Source organism: Chroicocephalus ridibundus, chromosome 1, assembly GCF_963924245.1.
Source record: "Chroicocephalus ridibundus chromosome 1, bChrRid1.1, whole genome shotgun sequence".
Lineage (NCBI taxonomy): Eukaryota > Metazoa > Chordata > Aves > Charadriiformes > Laridae > Chroicocephalus > Chroicocephalus ridibundus.
The window spans coordinates 6,502,297-6,522,362 of NC_086284.1; the positions used below are offsets into that span (position 1 = coordinate 6,502,297).

Here is a 20,066-nt window from a genome sequence, read left to right on the forward strand (position 1 = left end):
CCCACTGCCTGGTACACACACTTCTGAGCCTGTCCCAAAGCTGACATTTAGACTAGCTTGTTTGTGGCCTGTACTAAACTGAGAAGCTCATGGGAACTTCTGGAAAACTCATAGTATTGTTGATAGGAAGATCAAAACAGAATAACTATTTGTGGTGTTTCTGTGCTCTTCAGTAGCTGATAGATTGCATCCATCGTGCAGAAGCCTGGTAGGTTTAGGGGGGGAAAGAGAACCTACTTAGTGACTTGTTAATAATAGCCTACTGGAGGCAGAAGGCAATGACATAAAGACTTCCTTTGTGTGGGGTGAAGGAGAGGACAGGAGCTACGGAAAGACTGAACTGGCAAGAAGGGGCAGATGATGGGAGAGTGGATGATGAATAAATATCCTGCTGAAGAATACTGTGGCTCATTGCTGCCTCAGAGCCAGTTGTCTTTGAAAGTATCCGTTTTTACATCAAGATCTCTCTTTGGGCCATACAACGCTTAGTGGTACAGCTGCCTTCCTCCAGGTTTATGGTAGTTGGAGTTGGTGGAGATATTCAGCGCTTTATGTGTGTCTGCTGTAGTTGGGACAAGCGTCCTCTGGTATCCTCATAGAACAACCTTTGTTGCGCTCCTCTGGGAGGAAATGCAGGTGTACGGCTGGAGAGAGAGCTGCAGTTGCATTCCGGGAGCACCTCCTGGTGCAGACAGTCCGCACCAGGACTGCACGGTGCCCTGCGGAGATCACCCGTCCCCTGGTGGAGAAGGTGCCAAGGCTGCAGCGGTGCAGAGCACCCTCCCCTTGCGCTGCAGGCTCTCTTCAGCGTTCCCTTCTTGGCCACTGGTGCTGGGGCAGAATAATGCATTGGCTGTGGAGTTCAATAAAAAATAAAAATCATCTAGTTGGTTCTAAATGTTAAAATCATTGAGAAATAATAACTCATACAAAGGTGTGTATATTTTTTTGTTTCCTCCAGCCTTGCAGTAAGAGTTTGTTCCAGGTGTGGAACAGCAGGGTCTGTGGCTGTTCATAACACTAGGGTGATCTTTCCACCCTATTTCATTACCTTTTCTCCCCTTCAGTGAACTCTCCTTTGCTTTACTTGTTCTAAAAAGCTCAACAAACACTTTAGCATTAACAAGTATTTCTTAGTAACCTCTAGCATTTGTCAGTCTCTCATATATGCAGTTTGCCATCAGCCTGATACAGTTGTTTCTCTTCACCGAGAGCCAAACAAAGCTCTTAAAGCTCAAGTGGTGGAGAATTTCTCAGAACTACAGGAGAAATTGTGACCCTGTTGATGTCTGTAATGGTCTGGGGAAAGCAAACAATCTCTCAAAGTGAGGGAAGGCCTATTTCTAAAGATTCCTGTGTTTCAGCAGCTGTGCTTTAGTATTAGATGTCTTTCCATTATGATCATTTAAATCTTGTAGTACCTTGGAGAAAAGCACTGCTTACCCTTGAACTCGCAGGCTTGATTGATATTTGAAGAAGGAGTAACAAGTAAGCTGCACCTCACCAGTCCCAGCCTTGCAAATCTCCTTTTCCAAGAAAGTGGTGGTTATCAGCCTGAAGCTCTGCGGCTTTTTTGGTTGTCTTAGGCTCTACTGTTTTTCTGTCTTAGTGGTCAGTTCTGGTTGGCGAAGTCCTGAATTGGTAGTACGCTGAATGAAATGGGGTGTTAAAGTTTGTGTGTGAGTAATCACTTCATTGCCTACTCCTCTCAGTGTCCCTCTGGTACTGCCCTGGCTGTTTTCCAGCTCATCTACAGCTATCTGGTAGCACGAGTGCCAGGGCACGTTCATTGCCTTTTAGTATTAATGACTAGCAGGATTATAATGGTTTCCTCCTGAGAACAAACTGCAATACTTCACAAAAGCCCTATTAATTAGTAGATGATAGAAGTGTGGAAATTTTAGTTTGATCCCAGAGCTTGTGGTGTTCTTGCAGTTATCAACAATACGTTGCAAGAAAGCATCCAAGGTGGAGGGCTGCGTGGCAGGATCCAACAACAAAAAAAATACACCCAAATGCCCCCGGTATTGCCTGGAGGTGGTAGCTAAAAGGAAACTAGCTGGAGCTGGGCCTAAAGTGAACGGGTAAATGCTCTGCTTTGCAAAAAGGTAGTTCTAGTAAGTGGCAAAACTATCCCTTGAAATGCATATTTAAGCTTAGACAAATTCTGTAGCAGACAGTATTAGCTGACCTCCTAAATAACATGTTAGCAATCTGTGTGAAGGTTAAGAAAGGCTATCAGCAGGTAAGAAAAACTGATATGATAAGAAGGGAGCTTTTGGAAGACCTGACCTTTATAAGACGGGAGACCAGAAGGACTAGCCATAAGTCAAGGAGTAAAAATGCTGACTGTGCCTTAGATGCAGCTTGCAGAGCTAGTAGAGGTCTCTGAATGTGTGTTTGTCTGACAAAGCGGAGTAGGATGGCGAAGATAAGTGTCAGGGCTAAATATCCCAAGTTTTTATGCTGAGTAGAAGTTGTTTGAAAGATGGAAGTCTAACGCTGGTGAAGTTCAGGAGAACGTACTCATAGCTGGCAGCAGAAAGAAGGATACTAAAAGGTCCAAGGTGGATTTGGAGAGCATGTGGACAGAGAACTGTCTTGTGTAAAAAGAAAAAAAAAATCTAGGAAACGTGGGTGTCTAAAATCATCAGGATTAAAATAAGTACATTGCTGAGAACTTAAATAACTTCTTTGCATAAGGTGTCATTATTAGGCTAATTTGTGATATCTTTATTCTAGTTATGCTGCCTGTCTGGCAATAAGGATGAAATATGATAAAACTGACGTGTTCGGAAATGAGGTACTGGAACACGCTAATAATGTGAAGTCATACTGAGTTGCTGGGCCTAAGCCTGGGTGAGTATCTAAATACTCGTTTGGCTTTCTGAAAAAGTTAGAAATACAGCTGGTAAAAATAGACAAACTCGTATTAGAGCACAGAAGTGGAAGACAAAGTGAGTAGTACATTTTAAAGAGTGTAACAAAGATTTAGGGAATCAAAAGCAAGGAGCTTTTACATCTGGTTTTGATAAACTTTATGAACTTGTAATTTCATAGTTTTCATAGTTGTATTAGTTATTCTCTGAAGAAAAATACTCTGCTGTTGAATAAATTTACCTATTTGAAAGCAAGGATAGTTTTTTTGAAGCATGGCTATATGGATCGTGCTTGACAGATACATACATATAGAGGCAAAGTCTTTGAAGGAGGTCACTGATTAAAATGGTTGACTTGTGTTCCACGGCAACCTTACCTGATAGGACCAAAATAGTAACTTTCATGCCCAGCCCTTTCTTTGACATTATTCTTTGTGGCAGGAGGAGTCAGGTGAGCCACAGAGGATGTTTTTAGTCGTTGCAGTCTACAGCCCAACATGTTAATGCAAACTGATGTTGCCGTGGTCTGTGTTCATGCTGTCGATTTTAAGTTAGGATTGGCTGAGGAGTGAATTTGCGTTATGTTCATCCCTGATAACCCTCCCTGGCAGAGGGTTAGAGGAACACTGAGGAATGCAGCACCCAACAGTTCCAGCCGTACTGAACATGAGTCAGCATCCAAAGCGGTCACCGGTTGAGAGGGAAAGCATCATCGTACACCTTAAACTGATTAACCAGCAAGAAGCTGGTTAGAAAGAGAGACTGTGGGTTTTTTTGGTCACTGTGGTGTAAGTAAAGTAGAATTCCTCAATTTTTCTTTATGGCGTGGGCAGTTAATCTTATTTGCCAAGAAAACAGAAAGGAGAGGAGTCATTTAAAAAAAGATTAAGGTGAAAGATGGCTAATCCAGCCAAAGGGGAGGCACTGCTGTGGATAAAATAGTATTGTGAATGGGCAACAAAACTGCAAATGAAACAGAGTTATAAGTATATATTAGAAGGAAAACTGTTTATGATGGATACATTCCAGGATATTTTAAATTAGCTGTTAGCTCAACGCAATATTCTAGGTATATTGTGACAGGTCAGAGAAAAGCGCCTCTATTAACATGGAGCTGGAGTTTAAAAATTAACAAAACACCAGGTAGCACGAAGAATGGGCTGAGAATCATGTGTAGAACTTGGAGGATATTTTATTCGGCGGGTGTGTGCCTACCTCCCGTTTTGTTGGTTGGTTGTGTACCTTCGTCTTGATTTTAGTGCTCAGTTGTGGCTGCTCCATCTTGAAAGATAATGCAGACAGATCAGTAGGACTGGGAGGACTGTATAAATATTGGGGGGTGGGTGGGGGTTTAAAAAAGGGTATTTTTAACTTCAGAGGAGATTTTAAAAAGTATACAAAGCAAGGCTCCTAGACATTTGCGTTCCTTTTATAATTTAAAACCAGAAAATGGTGTATTGAATGAAATTTAAAATTAATTCACATTTAAGTGCCTTTCATATGTTCCGTAATTACAATTAATCGCTGCAAATTATTACTGAGGCCAGAGCTCAAAAAGATTTAGGTACTAGTGGATATTGAGTTGTAGTGAGAATATTTAAAAATAAAACTAAGAGCGTGAAGTTTCTTGCTTCTAAGTTAAGCCAGGCTGTATCTAAAAAGAGGATTTAAAGATAACCTGGGGGCAGGTAATTTCATACATGTGCTGTGGGGTTTTGTTCTGAAACAGCAGATGGTGGTCACTGTCAAACCCAGTGCTGGATTATACTCGCTGTGTGTGGCTCATCGTTTTCTTTTCCAACGGCTATGTATAAACACCTTTTCTGCTGCCAAGGTTTGTTCTCCTCTCTTTCTACCTGTACAGGGAAGGAAGGATCTTCTGATCTCACAAATTTTAGTGTTTTTCAGATACTGTTGCATTTTTGGGAAGCCGTTTCAGTGGGAAGATAGAGGTGCGCATTATATTGTGGCACTTTCCTTCTGCCCACAACGGGAGCTGCCGGGCTCTTCCCAGTCCTGATAGCATCTCCGCATGGTTGTTTGGGTTGGAGGGTTTGTATCTCAAAACACGAGTTTTGAGTGATGGCAGTATGCAAATGGTAGCGAGAAACTCATCGTCCCTTCAGGCTGTTACACTCATCTTTCTTTCTCGCTCAGATTAAAAGTTGTGTAAAAGGTGGCTGGCGGCAACCAAGACCGAGTTACGGAGAGGTAACAGCGCTGGCAGCACTCCCAGTCTGGCAAACTGGTCTGGGGCTTGGAGTCTGCCTAGGCAGACAGTAGATAATGTTGACCCCAAAGCTAACAGTCTTGGCTACCCCTGTGAAGCTGCAACAGCCCCAAAGTTATAACCGTTTCTTGCAATTAAAAGGATTATGTTAATGGGGGTAGATATTTTAGCAGGTCAAAACATGAGTTTGCTCATAAAAGTTTATACTCAAGAGTTGGGTGTTTCAAGGAATAAAACTTCTTTGTGTGAGATTCAGATATCAATTTGCACAACGACATAAGTGGTTTGCTTTTTCTTTAAGTCTAAGTAAGTCTTTATTTTAGTCCTAAGCTTAAGAAAGCTGCTGAAAAGCCACAGCGTGTTTTTATGTACTACTAGCACTTTGTCAGGCAATTGTCTTGGACAGTTTTGCTTCTTAAATTTCTATTCTCACTTGCTTCCTGGGTTTCTTAGCAAATAATGGAGAAGTTGTTGCTACTAGCTGTGAAACCATTTAAAAGAAGCCTTAAACTCTGTGCTAATTGGATTAAACTTGTAAAATTGTAGGCTTGTGATCACAAATTCAACTGTAGAATGACTTTCATCCAGCTGTGTGACTGCCACCTTTCACGGGCCCCTTCATCAGCTGCTAGAAACGTCGCGCTCTTATGACTGTTTAGCCCAAATCTCTGAAACAGGGTGCATCTTTTTCTGGATCTCTGGTATTTCTTTAAAATATTTTAAATTTTCATTTGCACTGCTGATAAGTTAATGAAATGACATTACCTTAGAGCAGAACAAATGTGTGGTTACTTCTTTCCAGCTGACGGGGAAGTGTGTTCTGTGTTGCAGAATGACAGGCGTTGGCTTCAACTTCAAAGTTTGCTTGTGCTGATCCTTAAAGAAAACTCATGCTCGTAGGAAACAGTCTCAAGTTGCACCAGGGGAGGTTTAGATTAGATATTAGGAAAAATTTCGTCACTGAAAGGGTTGTCAAGCATTGGAACAGGCTGCCCAGGGAAGTGGTGGAATCGCCATCCCTGGAGGTATTTAAAAGCCGGGCAGACGTGGTGCTGAGGGACGTGGTCAGGCACTGGAGAGACGTGGTCAGGCACTGGAACAGCCTGCCCAGGGAGGTGGTTGAGTCACCATCCCTAGAGGTATTTAAGAAACATCTAGATTTGGCCCTTCAGGGCATGCTCTAGTGGCAGAGGTTATAGGTTGGTTGTTTGTGGTTGGTTTTTTTTTGGGGGGGGGTGGGGTGGGGTTTTTTTTTTGTTTTGTTTTGGTGTGTGTATGGTTGGACTCGATGCTCTCAAAGGTCCTTTCCAACCATGAAGATTTTATGACATGGGTTAGTGGTGGTTTTGGCAGTGTTAGGTTGATGGTTGGACTTAATGATCTTAAAGGTCCCTTCCAACCTCAATGATTCTGTGATTCTATATTTCTATGTAATGCTGCTTTTTGTAGAATACCAAATGCTTACTGAGTGGTACTCAATTTTTCTACAGAAAATTGGTCACCACTGAATGTTTTGTGAGATATAAAATGTACATCTTTGTAGCACGGTTACATTCTTGCACTTCTTTAGGGTCCAGTAAACTATTTTTTTTTTAATTGGGAGACCTACATTTTCAAGACCAGGTTTTCAAGAAAGGTGTCTGTGATATTTGACAGTTACAGAGAAACTGCCAAGAAACATTCACTAGTGGATATTGTTCGGTAAAGTTTTTGTGTAAATGAAAGATGAAATGGTGAATCCCAGAGTACAAATGAGACTTATTTAAAGTGCAGGTTGGATCACCAGTGACTGGAGAAAAAACCCACTATTTTTCAAGTTGAACACAAAAAAGAGCAGAAATTTCTCTTATAGAAGTTCTCATCTGGTATATGAAAAAGCATAAATCTTTCAGTTTATTCCACCCCGCCAGTGAAGACTGAAGAATGATTTCCTCTAACCTTGATAATGAAACTTGTTTTAGAAAAGTGATTTTTATTCAGCCTGCTCTGATTATTTTAATAGCATCTATTTATTCAAGTGAGATATACAGGGGAAAGTGATTTTTGTAGCATAATCAACATCCTTCTTCTCTTAATGCCAAAGAAAACTCTCCGACGGTACCTGAGAAATTTAGCAAAATTGACAGCAGAGTGGTGTTTGTAGTAACTAAACAAAGCAAGGAATTGAAACGCATTTAAATTTGTCCTTGTTTTCATGTAATGAACTAAAAAAGGACTTGCATTCAAGTTATCCTGTAGCAGAACACATTAAAAGAAGCCTGTTACATTTGTTACGTGAATGAAGCTAAATGAAGCTGGAGCGTCCTTAACTACTGATGTATGCAACTCTGCGCTCGTATGTTTAATCTTGATTTTCACTTATTTCACTGCACTGAGGATACTTTAATTTAGTTTAATGTAACAGGATACATGCTCTTTCTCTTGAAGTTAAATACTGCCATGCTTAGAGAATTGATTTTATCTGCCAGAAATGTCTGTGCCTGGGTAAATCTTGTGAACTCAGGTCAGATCCGCAATGGTAATTCTGTGCCTAAAGGGGAGCATAAGAGTGTAGGTAATGGTTTAAGAATGACACGTACCCCCCGGTACCTGATAACACTCCTGTATTTCCAAGACGTTGCGTACGTCGGTTTTCACTGGTAAAAACTTGCCAGACACTCTGCAACAAAATTAATCTCACCAAATGTATTTAGCAGAGCGCAGGTATTTACTTTAGGATGAGCTGATTCTTCCTAAAAGTGTCTTTCTCTCCATGGGCTATAAATGGATTATATGGAAGCAGCTCAGGTGTAAATATCTGCATTGTCTTAGATGAATCCCACTGCTATGCTGCTGCCTTTTCCAAGATTTTAATGGCAAAATACTTTAAAAAAAATTCTGGGAGACAGGAATAGGGGCTGAAGCTCGGGCTCCTTTTTTCACAGGAATTAATCTCGCTCTTCCTTTTCTTCTTTCTTTGGGCCCTTTAATCTTGCATTTCTTTTTTAGCTGCTTGCCTAGGAGTGGGAGTTGTAATTTTGAACCTTCTGAAAGTGAACGAAGGCATTGAATTCAATTTTACCATTTCTTGAATGGCTGTGTGACTACCTAGTGTTAGATCAAAAGGTAAATGTTGCCTTCTCAACTTTTTTCACTCGCGTCCTTTTTCGTAAGCGTTAACTGGTGTTCCATTACTGTAATGGCCAGCAGATGCCTCAGTCCAGACTGAGATCTGGGTGTAAATCTTAATTTTTGTAGAATCATAGAATCGTCGAGGTTGGAAAGGACCTTTAAGATCATCAAGTCCAACCATTAACGTAATGCTGCCAAAACCACCACCTAATGCTGCCAAAACCACCACCTAATGCTGCCAAAACCACCACTACGCCATGTCCCTCAGCACCACGTCTGCCTGGCTTTTAAATACCTCCGTGGATGGCGGTTCCACCACTTCCCTGGGCAGCCTGTTCCGATGCTTGACGACCCTTTCAGTGAAGAATTTTTTCCTAATATGTAATCTAAACTTCCCCTGGTGCAACTTGGGGCCATTTCCACTTGTCCTGTTGCCTGTTACTTGGGAGAAGAGACCGACCCCCACCTCTCTACCCCCTCCTTTCAGGGAGTTGTAGAGAGCCGTAAGGTCTCCCCTCAGCCTCCTTTTCTCCAGGCTAAATAAATATTGAATTTTTATTAAACCTGCTCTGTTTTTTCTTTGTTTTTTTTTTTTTAATATTGACTTTTTTGTGCTGCTGATCGTTCCAGGGAGGGGTTGCATTTCCGAATATGTGCCTCTTCAGCATTTCCTGTGGTAGAGTTGAAGAATCCCATCTGATCAAGCTGCTTTTTTTTTCACTAGGGTTCCTAACTCTGCTTTCTGTAAGACACCTTGGTGCCTAACACAGGCAAAACAGGGCACCTTGCATCTTCTTACATCTCTGCGGTGTGGGTAAGTGTATTCTGCAACACGCTCCAAAGGCTGGCTCCCAGTGCCCAAACTGGGCATGCTGGTGGCATCAGCTGCAGCTCTTCTCTGCCTGGGTCTTCCAGGGGAAAAAAAAAACCACCATGCTACTAAAAATCTCTCTGGAGTGGATTTACTCCAGTGTATCGGGAAGCTGTGGGGGTGCATACTTGCACTGAGGAGCTGCAGAGGACTCCAGAGTCCATACTAAAGTGTAATCTCTGTGATTACCTTTCCCCTTTGTCACACCCGCTCTTTATTTGAGAATTAAAATGACACAGTTCAGCGCTGAGGAGGGAAATGAGGATTTTCTGCTCCTAGTCTGAAAGTCTTGTTGTATTGGAGACTGAGATGCCTCAGCAGGTAAGAGAATCCCAGAGTCATTTTAGAAGATCTTAATTCCTGATTTTTACTAGCCGTAATGAAAGATATTTGTGTTGCCATGTCTTCGCTTTTATAGGCTGTGGTCCCAGCAGTTTCGGAGTCAAGTGCTTGCCTATGCATGAATTAGGGATCAGCAAGTCAAGTGCCGTTGATTTTAGATGGTTGAAATGCACGGTGTGGTCACTGCAAGTGATTTAACTGTGAACAATAGCAATCTGGTAAAATTTCAAGTGTTTTCAGTACCTGTTTTTCAGTGCAATCTGCTTGTTTCCACATTGCTGCCACAGCCTGATTTTTCTCACTTGCTGTTCACATGTCCAGAGTTTGTGGACTGGATCCCATTTTTTATTCAGTACGTTTTTTGTGGCAGTAAACTGGGCTTTTATTTGCTGTCTTTCCTTTCCCGGGCTATTTCCAGTTTCTAAAATAGATCATGTACTATTTTTTCCTGCATTGTTTTCAAAGTAATTTTCCTTTTTTATTTTTTTTTCCTGCCTCCATTTCTTTTTCATTGCGCAGTACAGCATGCTTTTCTTCCTAAATTTTATGCTTTATTCTAACATCAATCTTGCTTTTGTTAACCTTTCTGCTGTTGCTTAATATATTAGCTTAAAAGGCTTCTAACATTGGTAGAAACCTAATAGGCAGAGAATGAAACAGAGGGGACTTGCGAAAGATTAAACCATCTTCTAGCTGCTAAAGGGTTTTTGAAAAACAGCTGTGTAGGGGATTTTGTTTAGATCGGTGTTGTCTTTAAATCCAGCTTCAAGAGTTACGCTGATGACAATACATACAATTTGTTTAATCTCAGTTTCAGGTAGAGTGAGAGGGTGACTGATGGTAGCGTGACTATTAGAGAGCACAAGCATAATCAGATTGATTTGTGGGCAATGGAAGAAGGCAGAATGAAAAAGAAAAAATGGGAGGGAAGGGTGCTCAGTAACAATTTTGACAAATAGGCGATAAATTCTAAATATTTGAAAATAACCTCATAGCTAATGTTAGAGCTGAATTTTAATATCCTGTCCTGGTTGCAACAAGGACCAATGCAGTGAAGTCAGTACGCAGCTCTGATAGCAAGGTCTGTTAGGTTGGCGACACAACTTACCAGAAGAACTGGGGGTGGAAAAGGCCTTTCAGTCCCAGTTCAAAGCACTATCCACAGTTCATCCGCAAGCGGCAGTGAAAGAGGTGATGTGCTGGGTTACATCCGTGGGGATGGCTGGGATGGGGTTTATCAGCAAGATAATCTTAACTGTGCTGAGTGATGTTAGAATGGCATGTGCTCCCAACAGCCCGGGCAAGCGGGAGAGTCTTCTAATAGGTATTTGTACAGATAAGAGATATAAAGGTACTGGGATATTTGTATGAAAACAATCTCGCTGCTGAGCATCCACATTTTGAAGTACTTTCCTTGGATAACAATGTCGTTTAAATGTGAGCGTGGTTTGTTTGTTTCTAATGCCTGCCAAAATCTTTCTAGGAACGGGATATAAAACTGCTACTTGGTGACTTGTTCTTTCTGTTTTGATCTTCAGTTTAGTTACAACATGTTTGATTGTTCTTTTCATTCACTGGGGAGGCAGAGCGGTTGCATTTTTTTCCCCTTTTCTGCATGTCTTTTTTGGTTTTATGGACACACAACTTGCTAGGATGATAACACTCATCAAGGGAGTCAGCTAGAAAAATAACATCTTTAAATTGTCCTTTGGAAGAGAAACTACTGCTTTTTCATGTTGGGAAACACTGTAAGAGGTCAAATGCTTCGCAGTTGTTTTTTTTTTTTTAATGCCAAATTTGCCTGAATATGGGGCTCCTTATTTTCACAGTTATTTGTCAGAGGTTCATTCTAACTCCTTGCCTGGTTCATACTAGAGGTTTTGTCCTTCAATTTATTTATTTTGCCAAGTTTGTACCAAGGCCATCATTTTTCTCTGTGGTCTATAAACTTCTTAATCCCAGCTATAGGATCTCCCATTTTCCTTGTACTAGGAGTTGAGATAAGAAATGAGTTAGATAGTTCCTAGAGAAGAATATTTATGTTACCATAAACCGGTGGTGCTGCTGTTCCCATCCCCTTTCTTTTCCCACGTGTTTCACTAGTTGTTTAATGAACCAGATGCAAAAACGTAGAATCACCGAATGGTTTGGGTTGGAAGGGACCTTAAAGATCATCCAGTTCCAACCCCCTGCCCTGGGCAGGGACACCTCCCACCAGACCAGGTTGCTCCAGGCCCCGTCCAACCTGGCCTTGAACCCCTCTAGGGATGGGGCAGCCACAGCTTCTCTGGGCAACCTGGGCCAGGGGCTCACCACCCTCACAGCAAAGAATTTCTTCCTAATCTCTAATCTAAATCTCCCCTCTTTCAGTTTAAAACTATTCCCCCTCGTCCTATGGCTCCCCTCCCTGATCCAGAGTCCCTCCCCAGCTTTCCTGGAGCCCCTTGAGGGACCGGAAAGGGCTCTAAGGTCTCCCTGGAGCCTTCTCTTCTCCAGGCTGAACCCCCCCAACTCTCTCAGCCTGTCCTCGCAGTAGCGGTGCTTGAGCCCTCAGAGCATCTTTGTGGCCTCCTCTGGCCCCGCTCCAACAGGTCCATGTCCTTCCTGTTGAAACTAATCTAGAAGACAAAGTGTTTGCTGCCTCAGATTGCTCTTGGGACTTCAGACTTGCACACAAAAATGGAGGAGAATAATAAAGATGTTAGAAATGCGGTCACTTGTCTATTGAGTATTCTTGTGCCTTTCATAAGGGATGCAGCCGACTGGTTTTAAGCACATTTATGCCTAAGGGCTTGTCTGTAAAGGGAATTAAGTGCATGGTGAGTCTGTGGTGGGCTAAGTGGTACGCTTGGCATGTCGTTCGTAACTCTTCATCACCAAGTGCCTGAGTGGATGCTCTTGCCTTTGCATGTGCTTCTAGTTCAACTCCCTCCAGCATTGACAGCGGAAGGAACTGAATGTGGTGGAAGTAGGAAAACTGATGCCAGTAGCTAATACACATAAGAGTAGGATAGAGATTGGTGGGAGATAAAATGATGCCGTCGGTCTCTGCTGTCCACCTGCTTAGCATGGTTTTATTTGACAGTGAAGCCATAGTGTGCAGAGGTAATTTTGGTCAAGGGAGAAAGATAAAAAGGAGCAAACTGTTAACAGAAATATTTGCTCTGTGTATCTTATGAGTCACTTTTTTTCTTCCACTTGCCAAAACAAGTTAGCATGGAAAAAGGTTTTACTAATGTAACTGGGAAGACCTGTTTGTGTTCGTAAAGCATGACAACTGCCAGCAGCTTTTGCATCCCAAAATATTGCTTCTCATTTCCTTCCCTATAAATCCCCACAGCAGGAGGGGTTCAGTGTGCCTCTGCCTTATCCCATGAGGAGGAGAGGAGGCATAGGCTTTGCAATCCCCATCAGTACCAGGGACTCCATGCATCATTTTGATATTCTCCTCTGTGTCCAGCACTCCAGATCTGCTCTGATGCCGAGGTTTTTAATTTGTAATCATTTTCCAAACAAGAAGTTCCACCATTCCTCCCTCCTGACCCAGGGCTTTGTCTGTCATCTACACTTTCTGTTCTTCTCCTTTATTTCAGTTTTGTTTAGGGGGGTGGTCAGCTGTGAGCATATTAATTTTTGTCAGGGAAAATAAGTAGAGGTGAAATGGGCTTATGGTTATATGGGAAGGTGTAAATGGATACCCACAACCGGCCCTTTAATCTGCGGTTGTGCAGGCGTTTGAAAGTTACAGCTTTTCTGACCAGATGATGGGCTTTCCACGTGTTCATACTTTTTCTCTTCCGTTTCAATTTTCTGTCTTTCCCAAATGTATTAGACCTGTGTGACTGATGTATGGGACGTTCCCTGAAATGCCGGAGTAGATAGAACAGTGTTCAAAGGATTTAGTGGGATGCCCAGACAAGAGCCTGCCCTCCAGGAAAGTGCAGGACTTAACTAAACTCCACCAGAAGCCCTATAATTGTATATACAGTGACTCATTCTTTCTGACTCATGGCTTCTTCCTATAAAAAGTCTATATTTTCGAATATCTAGCAGATGGCACCACGGTTTAATTATACTTGATTCTTTGAAACAGTTTCTCTTAAAATAGCGCTGTACAATTTTTATTAGCGCTGTGCGCAGAGTCCTGGCATTTTCTCCACCATTCAAGTGTATTCTGTGAAGCTTTTAGAGAGCTACTGTATGACTTTCCACAGAGACCAAAGTTTCATAAAAGTTTGAGAATATCATTCAGATTTAGGGGTTTTTGCATAAGTTCCATTACACTTTTTTGGCCAAAACATTACACAGAATGGCTGTTATGCAAGAAAGATGCTATGTGTTGTTCCTTCCCTTATGTGAAATTGAAAAAAAAATAAAAATACAAAGCATTATTAGGTTATTATATGAGTTCGTGAAATGAGCGATGCAGGTCCCACTTGAATGGAGATGATATTTTACAAAGGAGATGATAGTCCACCGTTGTTATTTTAAAAAGGGCAAACAACACAACCCAAGAGTAATTACATCTCACGTTCATTATCTTTGGTATGTTACAAGTAGGATTAGAAGGGTGTTGTAAAAATGATCCTTATTGATGTCCAACTTCAACGAACTCTTGTCAAGAATTATCTATTTATTCTGAACAAAATAAGTTAATTTAAAGTTAGGCAGATGCAAGCATTCCTGAGACGACTGAAACGTTTGTCGTGTTTACTAGTGCATTCTGTTCCTTGCCAAATAAGCGTTCTGGGGAAGGACGGCTTTTCTACCACTCGTTAGCCTTCCTACCACCCTTCCCTGAGCTGGTATTTCTGGGCAAGTCAGGTATACGCTGCTGTGTGTGATCCATACGTTATTTACGGTTCCTTTGGTTTCAGTAGTTTGTTTCTCAGTCCCATAGGCTCCTGCTGTAGTTCAGGCGCCCTGGCTGGTCAGGCTGCGCGTCGCACACTCCCTGGTTTCTGCCTGCAAACTGGACACCAGTTTTCTTCTCCGAAACACCCACCTCGGTCCTTAGGGCAAGGAGGATAGTGTGTGATTCCTCGAAGCGCAACACCATTCCTCTAAGCTCTTACTGGAGAAAAGCCAGCCAAGAGATCCAGTCATTAATACTGTTACGGTACACGAAAAACATCTCAAAAGGATAATAAGTGAATGGAAAGTGAATTTGAAATGTTTTGTGATGTTTATTTGTGAAGATAACCGCAGCGGTACATCATCAGGATCCTAGAAATGCAAAAGCTGAAATGCTGGAATCTCAGAAAAGAATTGGGGTTTCTGTAGGTACTAACACAAATCACAATAAGTGCTGACCAAGAGTCTGCAAAGTTATTTTCCAATTTTTTAATTTTTAACATTCTCCTTTTCTTCGCAGACTAATACTCTAGCAAAGATTTTTGTGGCGACTGGGGATTTGATTGTTTGAAACAAATCACCCAGGCATCTTTAGGTTTCAAATCAGCATGTACCCATTAAAAAGAGATCTGATTAAAAACAAACAAACAAAAAGATGCAGAACAAGAGCTTTGATCCAGCGAGATTTTTGAATACTCTGGCTCAGTTCCATGTCACACAAACACAAGCTTGAGGTTTAATTATATGAGTTGACTTTGATAGAATTGCTCATGTGTATGAAACGCTTTGGGCTTAATTTTGTTAGTGCCAAGTGCTCGGCGCCTATCTGGGTTAAGACCTTTGATCTTGTTCCTTTTAAAATATGTGGCCCTTTAAAATTATGAAATGCATCAATTTTCCGGAAGACGAAGGAGGAGATGTGTTAGGTTTTTTCAATATACGATGATAATGGAAATTATGAATGGAATAAAAGGGAAACAGTCAGGCTGGTTTAGAGTTGCTTCCAAATTACTTACATTTAAAGGAATTATTTAACATTTACCGGGCTGCTACTTTGTGTATTTATTGAAGAAGTGAGTTTGTGTGTTAGATTTCCGGTTGTGAACCAGCAGAGATGATGTACTTCTGAAATGACACAAACATTTTCATCAAAGTGATATTTTACCAACTCGTTATGTTCACCTGAAAACAGAAGGGTTTGATTGAAAGGCAAATATCAGTTAGGAGAATTCAAGTTAAATATTGAAAAGATTCACAGAGGTGCTCAAATGTATAAAGAAATAGCGTCTCGGTAATGCCTACTTCAGAACAAACACGTTTGGTGTCCCAGCTGATCATAAATTATGATGATGAATGTTCTTGGGTTTTAACTTTTAAAGCACGTGTGCATAGAGTAATGAAAATGCTTTCAGAAAATAAAATTGTGTGCGAAGAGTGTAGAAATAAAAATACTTGAAAAATTCATTTCTTGAAGTTTTTCTCAACACATAACAAATAAGGAGGCTCATGTCACTCGACATGTAGAGTTGCATTAATAATTACCAGTTGCATGTTTTTAATACGTTATACTGTTCTCTAGCTTGTAAAATTGATGTTCTGCAGATTTGCCACTTGGTGGTGCCAGATTGATTTATAAATCACAGCTGTGAGCTAAGACGAGACGTTGAAGTTGTATTGAGGAGTGTACACTAAGAGATAAGTAAAATTTGGCTAGAAAACTGTAATTCTAAGATGGCACCGGTGCGGCAGGTCTGGCCTCCATCCCTCAAGCCCTGAATCTTGAGTCCCTCTCTGTCCTTCCAGCACAAAAGAGAGTAAGTACATGGCAAAGCTGCATCTGTGAGGACAGAGTTTCTGGGACGTTTCTCCCATACCACGCGCCCGGGCAAAACCAGCTTGGATTCGGCGATATTCCAGGCATGGTGCAGAAGATGGCTTTGGGGTTTCTGGAGGCAGCCGCAGGTGCGCTGCTCGCAGTAGTATATCTGTAGGTGTTGGACTGGTGTAGTTCCTGTCCAGGTGTTGTTTTAATGCCGCCAAAACTTTTACGTATTTATCACTGAGCTCTGTCTCCTTGAGTTTAAGGAAGGGCAATCATCGGTCATTGTAAATGTAATTCCAAACAAAAAGACCCATGTGATTAAATTAACCTTCTTCCATCTCTCAGTTGCAGGGCTCCTCAAATAAAATAAAACTTCTCAATTTGTCCCAGTGTTTCAGTGTTATCAGTGTTTAGTATTGAAGTATATTTGCACCAGACTTCATAACTTCTTTTTTTTTTTTTTTTTTTTTTCTCTCTCAATACTGCAGTTCCAAAAGAATTGGTGGAGCTTCACTTGAAACTGATGAGAAAGATTGGGAAGTCTGTCACAGCAGACAGATGGGAAAAATATTTGATCAAGGTACAATATGCGCGTTGTCTTATTCTGCGATGCTGGAATATGGTGATGATGAGCTGTCGTGTCAGCAATCCCCTGGTATGAATTATGGTCAGCCTGGGGCGGTGGTGTGGCCAACATCCATGTGTGTGCCCGGACTTCAGTTGCGTAAGGTCCCAGCTTAACTTTCAGTCTGCCTAGGCTTGGGGGGAAAAAAAAAATCTCTGAAAATAGACAATATCTTCTGCATGTAAACGATTGTCTACCATCATACCTGATAATAAAATACTTGTTTGAGCATTAAGACCCTAAATGAAGAAGATTTAGTAGCCTGCAAAGGGGCTAAATTAAGCAGAGAGATTTCCACAGAACAATTCATTTGTGTATCAGTTATTTGGCTATGATTTAATTATTGTGATTTCGTTGGTGTTCATACCAGGGACTAACCATAGAGAGTTCTTGCAGCATGTGTTAATAGTGGAAGTATCGCCGCGATTTATATCTGCATGCTTAGAATGGCACAGCTAAAATGAAAATGTAGTTATGCATCCATAAAAATATAGCATCCCATTGTTTTACCTAATTCTATATTGATATTTTAATTGTGGCTATGCCTTTGTTGGCAGCTTATGTGCAAATATTTTTCAGTTTAAAGAATTTCCGCTGCTTCCGAAAATAAAAATATGCGTATATTCAAAATTAATAGATTACCGTTTCCCCTCTGGATATATTCCATGTGTCTTTTAATCCACAAAAATGTAGTCTTGGTATTGTCTGTACAGCCACGATCGCATCTTATTTAGAAATTACCACATTATGGCAATAACAACGATACAAATAATGGCACGTGGCAAATCCAGTTGCAGTTTGTCCCCTGAAGTGCCATCTATAAGCTTTACAGAGAGAGGGATTTGTCTTGAGGTTTGTGTAGTTTTAAGATGAGGATGTTTGTAGGAGGGGGAGCACGTCAGGAAATAACCTGCCGAAGGGCCTTAGGTTAAATCTAACCTCTTAACCAGTTGTCAAGTATTTATGATGATGCTGTAAAATAATAATTCAATAATTTATATAACTTTGTGTACTGTGTATATTACCGAGTACTGCGCTTACTGAGTTGTGTTCAATTCCGTAATGTACCGTAAAGCAGCAAGCTGAGAAAACCCAGCTCTGACTAGTGAACTTACCTACCCCACTGACGCCACTTACCACTGGCGTGGTAAGCAGAAAGCAGAGGGAGAAAACAAGTTTTTGAGGGAGTAGTTTGGAAAATCTTCCTTCAGCAGGCATTGAAAGAATGGGAAAGCGGTGAGGGAACCCTCCCACACGCTCCTGTTAAGACCAAGTAAGCGGTAATAAATTCAACTTCGTTTAACAGTCTCCAGAGCTAACTTGAAGCTTATTCTAGCCAGTGGTTCAAAGGAACCTCAAAGAACAAAGGAATTTGAATATAACTAGAGAGGTATGCTAATATCGTCCCCATTTCAAAGGGGTATAATTAATTTAGAAAAACAACGAAGAGTACTGGGAAATGCCGCAAAAGGCAGGAAAAACTGAAAAGGTTTGGAACCATTGAGACCATTCTTCCTCGGTGCCTGCAGTATTGTTCAGCGTATCGTTGGCATGCTCTGAGAGGTGATGTTGACCTGGTTTTCCTGTGTTAGAAACTAATAATGTCTTGCTTTGCTAAAACATTGCATACGTACATTACATAAACAACATATATTCTAGATGTGACCATTTTTTTATTTAGGATGAAACTTGAAGTGGAGGACATTGAAACCTACATGCTCTTAATATTTATGCATGTATATATTATTAATATGTTTTGTTTATATACCAGCTGTTTATAAGTTATGGTTTATTTGACTGCCATGCTTATAAAGAGCATCATAAAAAATCGTCTTTAAGCTGTGGCTGGTATTCTGACAGAGAGGGAGAGCAGTGGATGTTGTCTGTCTCGACTTCAGCAAGGCTTTTGACACTGTCTCCCATAACATCCTCATAGGGAAGCTTAGGAGGTGTGGGAGGGATGAGTGGACAGTGAGGTGGGTTGAGAACTGGCTGAATGGTGGAGCTCAGAGGGTTGTGATCAGCAGCACAGAGTCCAGTTGGAGGCCTGTAGCTAGCGGCGTTCCCCAGGGGTCAGTACTAGGCCAGGTCTTGTTCAATATATTCCTCAATGACCTGGCTGAGGGGACAGAGTGTACCCTCAGCATGTTTGCTGATGACACAAAACTGGGAGGAGGGGGTGACACACCAGAAGGCTGTGCTGTCATTCAGCGAGACCTGGACAGGCTGGAGAGTTGGTCAGAGAGGAGCCTAATGAAGCTGAACCAGCACAAATGTAGAGTCCTGCACTGAGGGAGGAAGAACCCCATGCACCAGTCCAGGTTAGGGGCCAAACTGCTGCAAGGCAGCTCTGCAGAGAGGGACCTGGGAGTCCTGGTAGGCAACGAGTGGCCATGAGCCAGCAATGTGGCCAAGAAGGCCAGCGGTCTGCTAGGGCGCATTAAAAACAGCATGGCCAGCAGGTCAAGGGAAGTCATCCTCCCCCTCTGCTCTGCCCTGGGGAGGCCACATCTGGAGATACTGGGTCCAGTTCTGGGCTCCCCAGTTCAAGAAAGACAAGCAGCTACTGGAGAGAGTCCAGTGGAGGCTACAAAGATGATCAAGGGGCTGGAGCATCTCTGTGCTGAGGAAAGGCTGAGAGCCCTGGGGCTGTTCAGCCTGGAGAAGAGCAGACTGAGAGGGGATCTCATCAATGCTCAGCAAGAGCTAAAGGGTGGGTGGCAAGAGGATGGGGCCAGACTCTTTTCAGACAGGACAAGGGGCAACAGACACAAAGTGGAACATGGGAAATTCCATCTCAACATGAGGAAAAACTTTCCTTTGAGGGTGGCAGAGCCCTGGCACAGGCTGCCCAGAGAGGTGGTGGAGTCTCCTCCTCTGGAGATATTCAAAACCCACCTGGACGCGTTCCTGTGCCACCTGCTCTGGGTGACCCTGCTCTGGCAGGGGCTTGGACGGGATGATCTCCAGAGGTCCCTTCCGACCCCTGCCATACTGTGATTCTGTGAATATATTTTGGGATAGGAACTGAACATGGCAGTTCAGAGTTCTTTCCCTTCCCGCTTCTGTTGGTGAATCACCCAAGTTGGCTCACCAGTGTACACACTAGTCTTTTTTTGGAACAAAAAATGGCTGTAGGACTCCAGGAATCTGACTTTTCTCCTTTGTGGAGATAATGTACATGGTTATATGTGACCGAGGTAGAGAAATGGCTTGTCCTAAATATTTTAACAACTAAGAACATCTGCCCAGCTTAGCTGTTTTCTGAAAACAAGTAGACAAATTAATTCAGGCTGCACTGTCTCCTGACAAAATGCTTTCTGTTTGCTTAT

At 42.0% G+C, this 20,066-nt stretch overlaps 1 protein-coding gene across 1 annotated transcript in view; it reads left to right on the plus strand.

Moving 5' to 3' along the window:
* The window catches only part of RSF1 (remodeling and spacing factor 1), a 66,498-nt gene that overhangs the window by 8,194 nt on the left and 38,238 nt on the right, over positions 1–20,066 (plus strand). The window contains exon 2 of the mRNA XM_063326583.1: positions 16,598–16,689. Coding sequence (XP_063182653.1) covers positions 16,598–16,689 — 92 coding nt within the window. The remainder of the gene's footprint in view (positions 1–16,597; positions 16,690–20,066) is intronic.